This window comes from Nerophis ophidion, linkage group LG08 (genome assembly GCF_033978795.1).
Source record: "Nerophis ophidion isolate RoL-2023_Sa linkage group LG08, RoL_Noph_v1.0, whole genome shotgun sequence".
NCBI classification, from domain to species: Eukaryota; Metazoa; Chordata; class Actinopteri; order Syngnathiformes; family Syngnathidae; genus Nerophis; species Nerophis ophidion.
Window position 1 is genome coordinate 38,168,034 of NC_084618.1, and position 11,863 is coordinate 38,179,896.

The window sequence follows — 11,863 nt, forward strand, 5'->3', positions numbered from 1 at the left end:
GAGAACACAACTTCCTCATGTTTTAGTGTTAAGTGGACAATCTTGAGCTGTAAAATAAAAAAAATAGGACTTAAAAAGGAGGAGGGGATTTTTTTTTCAATTGAAGCTAGAGATTTTAAATGTAGTCTCTCAAGGAACATGCACATGAATAATAATCTTGTGTACATAGTATTTAGAAACCTGTTCATGTCTGTCTGTGCCTCAAAACACACACGCGCACACATATACACACACACACACACTCACACAGGTAACCTCATCAACACTTCCCTCCCTAATCATCCACCACACCCCTGGTGCCCTAGCAACCTGCCATGACGACGGCTCAAACAAAAGCCTGTGACTCTTCACTCCCATTTTGAAGCCCTTTTAAAATCAATAGACGTCCAATCTACCCTCAAAACCATCTGTTCAAAATAGCTTGTTAGCGTCAAAAAGGACGGAAGGAGGCAGGCAGGATATGGTGTCAGTCTTTTTATTTTGTTTTGATTGGATTGTGCTGGCCAGTTGACACACAGCAGAGCACCCCCTCATGCGGCCTTGAGTCAGAACCCCTCTCTCACTTGTTGCCGTGGCAACGCCCTTAAAGAGTCGAGTGGATGAAAGCGAAGGTTGCCGAGCGATAACTTTGCATGGCCCACCATCCTCCATGTTAACAGGCTATTATTAACGCACAGACACAATGTTGAAGATCCATATTCTTCTATCTTTTCTTGCTGACCATGTTTTGTGTTATCTCCGACGCAGGCGAGTCGCCGCTCCTCGCCATCAACAAGCTCAAGTGCCCCCACTGTAACTACATCGCCAAGCACCGGCGCACGCTCAAGAGGCACCTGGTCATCCACTCGGGCGTGCGCTCCTTCAGCTGTGACATCTGCGGAAAGCTGTTCACTCGCCGCGAGCACGTCAAGAGACATTCCCTGGTGAGTGCAAACACAAACACTTGCAGCCTCATGACACCGACTTAATAGGATTTGTTCGCACAATATTGCGAATAATGTGTTAATACAGGAAATAAGCTACTGATATATGATTGTATACAGATATTTTCAAAGACTAAAAAGTAGCAAATGTCACTGGAAATAGTCTTTTCAGTGAGGGTCGAACAATTGTCCAGAACTCCATCCATCTATTTTCTACCGCTTGTCCCTTTCGGTGTCGCGGGGGGTGCTGGAGCCTATCTCAGCTGCAATAGGGCGGTAGGCGGGGTACACGTCGCCACCTCATCACAGGGCCAACACAGACATTCACACTCACATTCACACACTAGGGCCAATTTAGTGTTGCCAATCAACCTATCCCCAAGTCCATGTTTTTGGAGGTGGGAGGAAGACAGAGTATCCGGAGGGAACCCACACAGTCATGGGAAGTACATGCCAACTCCACACAGAAAAATCCCGAGCCCGGTATTGAACGTAGGACCTTTGTATTGTGAGGCACATGCACTAACCCTGTTTCCGCCGTGCTGCCCTGTCCAGAACTCTGTGTGTGTTAGTTTGTGTACGAAAGCATAATACATTTTTTTCAAGATTGGTCTTTTGGTATGGCATCACTGTATATGCGTTACATGACCCAATATATAGTAGTATACTCGTGTACAGTAGTGGTATAACAGAATTGTAGATACCACGGTATTGCGGTTTCTAAATCATCTCAATAATGCTGTGACGTCTTGACGATACTAAACCAAAACTTAGTGTGTGTAGTTTTTCTCTGGCACTTCTGCATTGACTGGTCTAAAATTAAACTACATCTCCAATAATCCTCTGCGCAGTGTAGGACGGCAAGGTTGGGGCCATTGAAGGGAAGAAAAGGAGGACGCATGCGGGAGAAGTGTGATCAGACTAGATAATTGTTTTTATGGACATTTCCTGAACATTCAATTAGAGTCCATCCATAACACTTTGAGTTATGTTATTAACAAATAGACAAACAAGCTCTGGCAAAAACATAACCTCTTTGGCAGAAGGTCTACTTACTAAAGCGCTACCTTCGTCCCAAGCGTTTCCAAAGCCACACAGAGCGGGTCACGGTGCGCCACCGAGAAGGGAAAGCGTCCGGTCGGAGCGCGGACTCGGCACACTGCGGTAAATATGAGAAGCTACTTGATAAACCATCACCCGGAAAATATATTTGAAGCCAGTGAAACTAAACATAACATTTTTAGGTATTTAAAAATATTAAAGGTTAAATTGTCAGATATTTGACTAAAAGAGTGTATGTTTCTGTACAATTCTTGGCATCAAAAAAATAAATGTTTGTTGTAATAAATATTATTAGAACATGTAAATGGATGGATGGATTTGAGAATTATGTTTGTGTTGAATTACAGTAAGTGTGTTTATCTCAAACATTGCTGCCCCTTCATTTTACACACTATTTTATTTCTACAAAGTCTTTTTTTTTTGACAATTCCAGAATAAAATCATATCGTAGCCTTAATACCGTGATAATATTGTACTGTGAAATTTTGATATCTTTACATCCCCAGTGTAAACTAATGCTGGCTGTCATTATAGCCAAGGTGTTTATTTACCCAAACCTCAAAGAGGACGAGGCGGTATTTGGAATCCGCCAATGATTGTAGCAAGGCTGATATTTGAAAACACATTAGAACATGGATGGATGGATGGATTATACATATTATTGTAAATAAGTTTAAAAACTTTTGTGGTTTGATAATGATTTGGAGTGCATTAGACAGAGGGAAAACATAGCTCTTTTTTGACTGCAAGGTTTCCTTTTTACCAAGTATGATGCAGCAACAGAACCAATGTTGTAATAGCGGAAAAGGACCAAATTGCTCAGTTAGCATTAATTCCGCTAAGAAGTTAACAACACGAGTGTAACACACGTGTTGTGAGTTAACACCGACATCTGAGTAGCAACTTTTTGAGGAGCAAGCTGAGATACATTTTTACAGTGATTGCTGCCTAAGTAGTACACCAAGAGGCTATTAAAAAAATGTACCTGTCCGTTGCTACCATGATGTCAGCTCTTCTACCATACGCCTTCACGTAACTGCAAACTAGCTGGACATCTTAGCATTCAGCTGCTTAAGGAGGAGGATTGTTCCCTTGGTGGATAACTAAAATAAAATGGAGTCAAAAGAAGGTTCAGCAAAACGCATCTCACCTTGTACATTCCCATCCCACCATCCTATTCCTACCACCCCACCTCTCAACTCAGGTGCACAAGAAGGACAAAAAGTACAAGTGCATGGTGTGCAAGAAGATCTTCATGCTGGCCGCCAGTGTGGGTATCCGCCACGGCTCGCGGCGCTACGGCGTGTGCGTGGACTGCGCCGACTCACACCAGGCCACTCAGGAGGGTCTGGAGGCCATGGAGGCCATGGAATTCCCCCGCGACGACGACTTCGAGGGTGAGGAGGGCGAGGACCTGGAGGGGGAGGAGCCTGCTGACAACGACCAATCAAATTGGGCAGAGGGCAACGCTGGTGCTGCCCTGCAGGAGGACAAAGAGTTTTAAATGAATCGGTGTTTAATATATGTGTGCTACAAAAGACGACAAGCTGGTAACAATCAACTCCAAAGTGCTATCAAACCTTGAGGTTGCTTAATTGTGCGAGTTTGACAACGATTTGAAAAAGCTTTGGTAGCGTGGTAACCCCGCCATGTACAGATTTTATTATTATTAATATTATTGATGCCCACAAGAGAAAGATTCTAAGATAAATCAGGTTGTTTTTGTTCTTTGGTGATGTATTTTTATTATTTCCTGTTAAGTGGGCAGGGTGATGTAGACGTGGGGTTAGGCCAATCATTTAACATACAAAGTTAATTATTTAATTTAAGAAGAGTGAAAGAGAGAGTTATTATGGTCTTATCAGATAATCTAATTTTTATTTCTGTTTTGTTTTTTCTTGTGTAGATGGTGTTTAGATGTGCTCACTATGTTCTGTATTTTTGTTTATAATTATGCTTTTTTTTTTTTTTTTTCTTGCTTTCCCTGCACAAATCTTGGAACCAAAAAATCTGTTTCGTGACTCTAATGTATCTCAGCCATATTTATGATATTTAAAAAGCTTAGGGGCTGTGACGTTGTGCCAAACAGACCGCACACCAAGATTTCGCAGGAGAACGAAAAGAAAATAATTCAAAACTACTGAATACGCTTAAAAGAAAAGCCACCTTTCTAAAGATACATATGTATATTAAAACAAATCTATAAAGTGCAAGGGGGAACTATTCTAGTTAGCTTTATACAAATCACCGCGTCACAGTAACACTTTATTGTCGATGAAACAAAAAGCATTTGACCTTCACTTAAAGCTTGAATTGTTTTTTTTTTCTTCAAAATTATTTGGTGCTGTAATGAATGCTTTAGTGGCAGAAATACTGGACCTACACAGTCAGGCATACAGCCGGGGTGTCCAAACGCGATGTTGAATTATGGGGAGCAGGGGCACTTTGATATTATTTACTTTGTTCTTATTCAATTTAAGATGCAAAAAATAATAATCCAGTGTAGGCTAAGTTATGCTCAGCCAGGGTGTGACACATTGAGTGTTAAAACTAAATTCCCGGAAGATTTAGTGCGCTTTTTTTCGAAAAAGCTAAAAATGATATTCAAGTTATCTTAGCGGCTATTGAAAAGCATTTTATTATTTGTTTTGCTGAAGTTGCTGCAGCTCAGGGGAGGTTTGTCTATACCCCTACACTTAAGTTTTACATAGCGTGGCCCTAAATCCTTTTTTGTAAAGTGATGCGGGCGGTATTTAATTTTATTTCCAGAACACGCCCGCCACAAATAAGATTTGGACACCCCTGGCTTATGATTCTTGTCGTCATAACTGACTACGCTTCACCTCCTATACAACACTGGCGACTATCAGGTAATCTTTGCCATGCTTTTAACCTTTTTATAAGTAGCTAGGACTACCGGCAGTACTTTTTAACGAGGACCTAAGTGGACGTCTTTATTTTTGGTAATAGTTTAAACACATACATATATATATATACATATATATATATATATATATATATATATATACACACACATTTATATATATATATATATATATATATATATATATATACATACACACACACACACCTATATATATATACATACATACATACATATACACATATATATGTATATATGTGTATGTATATATATATATAATGTGTGTATGTGTATATATGTACATATATAATGTATGTATGTTTTTTATTTATAGTTATATATGTTTGTGTGTATATATGTATATATATTTCTATATGTATGTGTGTATATATATGTATGTGTGTACATATATGTATGTGTGTATATATATGTATGTGTGTACATATATGTATGTGTGTACATATATGTATGTGTGTATATATATATGTATGTATGTGTATATATATGTATGTATGTGTATATATATATGTATAATATATATATATATATATATATGTATGTCTATATACTTATATATTTTTGTGTGTGAGTACACACACACACGTAGAGCGGCGTTTATATATTTGATTGTGTAAGGAGACGTCCCGTTTTTTGTGTTAATTTTGTTTGGTCTGCCAGGTAGGAAAACACTTCGTTCCAAAAAAAAAAAAAAACGTGAATCTCTATGGCGCCATCATAGACATGCACTTAAATTTTGTGTGTTCATGAGTCTTTTTTTTTTTTTTTTTCTAAATGCTTTTCTTTCCCCAAAAATGGGTCTAAGTGGAACTATATTTCTTCCAAATGCTTTTTTGTTGTTGTTATTTAATATTATATATAATATGACTCCAAAAAAAATGCAATCAAGACTGTTAATTTCTATTTGTCCAACCAAAATTGCTCATTGTTATTGTTGGGTTATAATGTATGGGAGGAGCAATGGCGATAGGCTAGACAAACCTGTAATTGTTGCTTTCTTTTAATTTTTATTTTTTACTAATGCTAAGCTACCATTCACTTTACCCCACCCCCTTTTTCGTTTTAATTTTCCTCGTTATCAGCACATTTTTTTTTTTAAATGTTAACATAAAGCTCGGAGCGGCAGTATATGTGTTCATATGCAGTTTGTACGGAAACATGTAACCTCCCTTTACTCAGTGGAAGAAGAAGAAGAATATTTTAGCATAGCTTCATCTTCCCTGTCACTTTTACCTTCAAATCACTGTGGGTGGGCCTGTATGACGGATATACATATATATATATATATGTGTGGAGAATCTATGAGATAAATATATATATATATGAAAAAAATATTTAACTATGGTGGACTTGCAAATCTCCCGCTGTGGTGTTTTTTTTTTTTTTTTCCACGACCCTTCCGCTTGCTCTTTTCTTCAGTGCTGCTCGTCCATCACGACTTCATCTGTCCTGTGTTTGTTCTTTTGATACTATTTACCATCCTACTGACTTATTGTTATGAATGATTTTTAATGCTGTATTTCTTACATGGACAACACAACAGAAACAAAAAACACTAACAGACGTAATTGTTCTCTCCCCCCATTTCCTGTTGGCTGTATTTTTTACGCTGTTGCTGCAAAAAACAACAAAAAAAGCGAAAAAAAAAGAAAGAAAAGAAAAACAAACCAAAAAAAAGTTGTATTTTTCAACTTTTTTGCTCTTTCACACAGCGATGCAAAACTCGGTGCCCTCCGAACACAAAGCAAAAATTCAGGTTACTCTTTTTACGTTTTTACCAGATGTTTTCAAAGATGGAACTACATTCTTCTCTTTTTTCTGTTCTAAAAATAAATTGTACTACTGTTCCTCTCTATACTACATTTAAGAATAAAACTTTGATATTGCTCTCATTATTTCAATGTTTTTCTTCCCTTAAAACCTACGTATTTGATCATAAACCGACCAATATTCTTATCCATTTTCTACCGCTTGTTCCTTTCGCGGTTGCTGGAGTCTATCTCAGGTGCATTCGGGTGGAAGGTGCTGTACACCCTGGACAAGTCGCCAACTCATCACAGGGCCAACACTAGCTCGACAGACAACATTCACACTCACATTCACACACTAGAGCCAATTTAGTGTTCCCAATCAACCTATCTCCAGGTGCATGTCTTTGGAAGTGGGAGGAAGCTGGAGTACCCGCAGGGAACCCACGCAGTCACGGGGAGAACATGCAAACTCCACACAGAAAGATCCTGAACGAAGGATCGAATCTACTGTAATAAATAGTGAACTTTCACCCCAAGCCACCTGATGGTAAACTTCAATATCCTGCGGTACATCTTTTAACCACTAGGTGGCAGCCCTTGCCTGTGCAATTTTCCTTTTATCCTTTTCTTGCGTTTGACCTGCCATGACTATTTTGTGCAGTTTCTATCTTTAGACTGATTTTGTTTAAAAGGGAGTGTCTCAGCATTTTGCAGCAGTCCTACCACAAAGGTTACCTATGTGGCAATAACATGTCTGATTTAGTTCATTTTAGGATGACAAACATCCTCTCTTGGAGGTCTCCAACTCCCACTGATGGTCATGTCCAACCTGCTTGGGGCCTTATCTCGTTGTCATGGCGCCAGTGTGATCTTAAGAATGCATCAAAAAAGCGTAAACCACAAAAAGCGTCTAATTCCAGCAGCCTTCCGGCCTCATTCACGGCCTCTTTTGTGCAGTTGTCTGTCAGCAGTGTTGTCGGCAGGCAGGCAGGCTCCCCACTCATTGTTTGGGACCGCTGCTCCTTATTGACACAGGGCCCCTGCTGCGTCTTGTTCCCATGGCCTCCCTCCAACCCAAGGCAGGACGGAAGGCTGAAATCAGAGCCCCGGACCTGGGGGAGAGTTTGTTTTTGCTCCCTCGGTGTTCCTGGAGCTCTCACAGCAAGAAGCCCATAAGAGTGTTTGCTCAGTAACATTTTAAGCCTTATTTTAGTCCATTTTATGGGGGGAACGATTATGTAATCGTAACAAAATTGCAGATATATGGTGGCAGTAATGTAGTTGGGGTGATTACAAATATTTAACTACAATATGAATACCATTCCCTCATGTGTAGGGCCCTGCCCCTGGCCAAGTTGGGTCTCCCACCCATTATTATTTTTTAATGAATACATTTTTTGTTGGTATAGAATTTTTTATTTTTATTTTGATGTATTACAAAGGATTCGTCTGAAATAGTTAAAAAATATATATTTTTAAAGTGCAACATTTTAAATCCAACACAATTAAAACATTAAGTTGCCCGTTTTTCTGGCAAATGTCCAGCTGCAGGACTTACAAACCCAATACTAACATTGTTTCCAATGGGGGAAAGTGTGAATATTAGGGGAAATTTGCCATTATAAATTGAACAAAAGTATAAATGCTGCACTTTTGGTTTTTTGCCCATTTTTCAGGAGTTGATCACCAAGATCTAAAACGTTTACTTCCTTTCCAATGTAGTTCAAAAATCTGTCTAAAGCTGTGTTAGTGAGCATTTCTTCTTTGCCAAGATAATCCATTTCACCTCACAGGTGTGACGGCGTGGCGCAGTGGGAGAGTGGCCATGCGCAACCCGAGGGTCCCTGGTTCAATCCCCACCTAGTACCAACCTCGTCACGTCCGTTGTGTCCTCAGCAAGACACTTTAACTTTCTCCTGATGGGTGCTGGTTAGCGCCCTGCATGGCAGCTCCCTCCATCAGTGTGTGAATGGGTAAATGTGGAAGTAGTGTCAAAGCCATTTGAGTACCTTGAAGGTAGAAAAGCGCTATACAAGTACAACCCATTTATCATTTATATCAAAATGCTGAATAAACAGCATGATTATTGCACAAGTACGCCTCAGGCTGCCCACAATAAAGGGCCACTCTGAAATGGGCAGTTTTATCACGCAGCACAATGCCACAGATTCGGCAAGTTTTGGAGGAGCGTGCAGTCGGCATGCTGACCGCAGGAATGTCCACCAGAGCTGTTGCCTGTGAATTGAATGTTCATTTCTCTACCATATGCCGTCTCCAAAGGCGTTTCAGTGCATTTGGCAGTACATCCAACCGGCCTCACAACCGCAGATCGCGTGTGACCACACCAGCCCAGGACCTCCACATCCAGCGGGTGCACCTCTATGATAGTCTGAGACCAACCACCCGGACAGCTGCTGGAACAATTGGTTTGCATAACCAAATCATTTCTGCACAAACTGTGAGAAACCGATTCAGGGAAGCTCATCTGCATGCTCGTTGTCCCCATCGGGGTCTTGACCTGACTGCAGTTCTTTGTCGTAACCGACTTGAGTGGGCAAATGCTCACATTCGATGGCGTCTGGCACATTGGAGAGGTGTTCTCATGGATAAATCCTGGTTTTCATTTTTCAGGGCAGATGAAAGAGCGTGTGGCAGAGCTGTTTTCTGACGTCAATGTTGTGAATCAAGTGGTGGGGGTGGGGTTATGGTATGGGCAGGCGTATGTTATGGACAATAAGCGCAAGTGCATTTTATTGATGGCATTTTGAATGCACAGAGATATCATGAGGAGATCCTGAGGCCCATTATTGTACAATTCACCCAAGACCATCACCTCATGTTGTAGCATTACAATGCACAACCCCATGTTGCAAGGATCTGTACACGATTCCTAGAAGCTCAAAACATTCCAGTTCTTGCATGGCCAGCATATGTCACCCATAGATCATGTTTGGGCTGCTGCGGATCGGCGTCTACCACTGCGTGTTTCCAGTTCCTGCCAATATCCAGCAACTTCGCACAGCCATTGAAGAGGAGTTGGCCGACATTCCACAAGCCACGATCAACAACCTGATCAACTCTATGCATATTTCAGAGTGGCCTTTTATTGTGGGCAAGCGAAGGCACACCTGTGCAATAATTATGCTGTTTAATCAGCATCTTGATATGCCACAGCTGTGAGGTGGAATGGGTTATCTTCCTCACTAAAACAGATTTAGACAGATTAGTGAATATTTGAGAGGAATAGGTATTTTTTGTATATAGTAAAAGTTTTAAATCTTTGAGTTCAACTCATGAAAAATGGGAGCCAAAACAAAAGTGTTGCGTTTATGGTTTTGTTCAGTATGTATTTATCAATGACAGAGCAGGAGGGGGCAAGGATTGGTATGAAGAGCCTTGTCATTTATTTATTCATGCAGAACAAACCTTCGAAGGCCGTTCTTATGTGATTGGCTGTCATCGTCCAAAATTGTAATTACCAATTATAAGCATATTTAATTTTTCTTTTGATGTGTTTTGAAGAGCGACTTGAAATAGAATTAGCCCTTTTTTATTGCATTGTTTTGTATATTTTAACCGCATGTTCCTACGCAAAAAGAAAGTGGCCAAATTGCCAGACAACGTCATGTCTGTGTGTCCAAAACAAACAAAAGTAAAAAAAAAATTAAAAAAAAACACACAGTCAGTTGTCTGTAACGCTGTGTTTGTGTAGTTGATATAGGTGTTCTATTTGTGTTTTGTATGCGTGTGTGTGTGTGGACGTTGATGCATGCATGCTGCTGCTGTCCTGCAGCCCCTGGCGTTGACATAGTAAACTGATCCTAAAGGGTCTGAGAGGGGAAATATCACGCGCATGCACGCACGCACGCACACACTCCAGAGGGAGAGGAGAGCAGCGTAGGAGCGCCACTCACACGGAGATTGGGTTACTGTTGAATTAGATCAGAGCTGTGGGAACCAGCACCTTCCCTTCAACACAAACACACATACACACACACACACACGTGTTGTCACTTCTGGACACAGCGGCCTCTGTGGGACACACACGCTCATATGATGTATACACATTCTCCCACACACACACACACACACACACAGTGACAGCAACTTATAAACAAACACTGCAGTGGACATATGCAGGGCACACACACACACACACACACACACACACACACACACACACACACACACACACACACACACACACACACACACACACACACTCACACACACCAAACATGGAGAGCGGCAGATTTGAATCTGGCGCAAACACGGCCAACGTTTTGTTATCTTTATGTTAATCCCTTCTCTAGTGTGTTTGTGTGTCTGTGCCAGGTCCACTTAGCCAAACAAGGTGTGTGTGTGTGTTTACTTCCTACTAGGACACACCCCCAAATCACCATGAATGTTAGTTTAAGTGGTATTACTTGGTTTTAAATGACGTCAAGTCCCGCTTATTAAATTTGATTGATTGATTGATTGAGACATGTATTAGTAGATTGCAGAGTACAGTACATATTCCATACAATTGACCACTAAATGGTAACATCCAAATAAGATTTTCAACTTGTTTAAATCGGGGTCCACGTTAATCAAATCATAATCAAGCCAGCGTCTGTTCTCAATCGGTAATAGGCGGCATTTAGTCTTTCTCGAATACAAATGCCCCATGCTTGCGTTGTTTTCGGCTGTATGAATTGTTCAAATCGGGAAAAGGATGAAAGTTTCTTTAGAATTCCTTGAGAGGTACTCAAGAAGGGCGAAAGAGTGCAAGATTTTACAAAACGCCGACAAAAAATGTAGCAGGCTCTCCAGTCCAAAAGAAAAGAATCAAAGAATGCACAAATTTCCAGTGATCACTTCGTTAGAAGTTTGTTTGATATACTTTTAACGTTAAGTGTTTCCCATTAAAGTATTATTTTGATATTATTTGTACTTCTTAAAGGGGAACATTATTACCAGACCTATGTAAGCGTCAATATATACCTTGATGTTGCAGAAAAAAGACCATATATTTTTTTAACCTATTTCCGAACTCTAAATGGGTGAATTTTGGCGAATTAAACGCCTTTCTATTTATAGCTCTCGGAGCGATGACGTCAGAACGTGACGTCACCTAGGTAATAAAGCGGCCATTTTCTCAAACACATTACAAACACCGCGTCCCAGCTCTGTTGTTTTCAGTTTTTTTGACTATTTTCTGGAACCTTGGAGACATCATGCCT

General features: G+C 40.4%; 1 protein-coding gene across 2 annotated transcripts in view; it reads left to right on the forward strand.

Annotated features, from left to right (window-relative positions):
- The window catches only part of zbtb10 (zinc finger and BTB domain containing 10), a 60,117-nt gene extending 53,335 nt beyond the window's left edge, over window positions 1–6,782 (forward strand). For both annotated transcript variants that reach the window (XM_061908502.1, XM_061908503.1), the window contains 2 exons: window positions 748–923; window positions 3,190–6,782. In XM_061908502.1, the coding sequence (XP_061764486.1) occupies window positions 748–923; window positions 3,190–3,489 (476 nt within the window). In that variant the 3' untranslated portion in view covers window positions 3,490–6,782. The remainder of the gene's footprint in view (window positions 1–747; window positions 924–3,189) is intronic.
- Window positions 6,783–11,863: the final 5,081 nt, after the last annotated feature.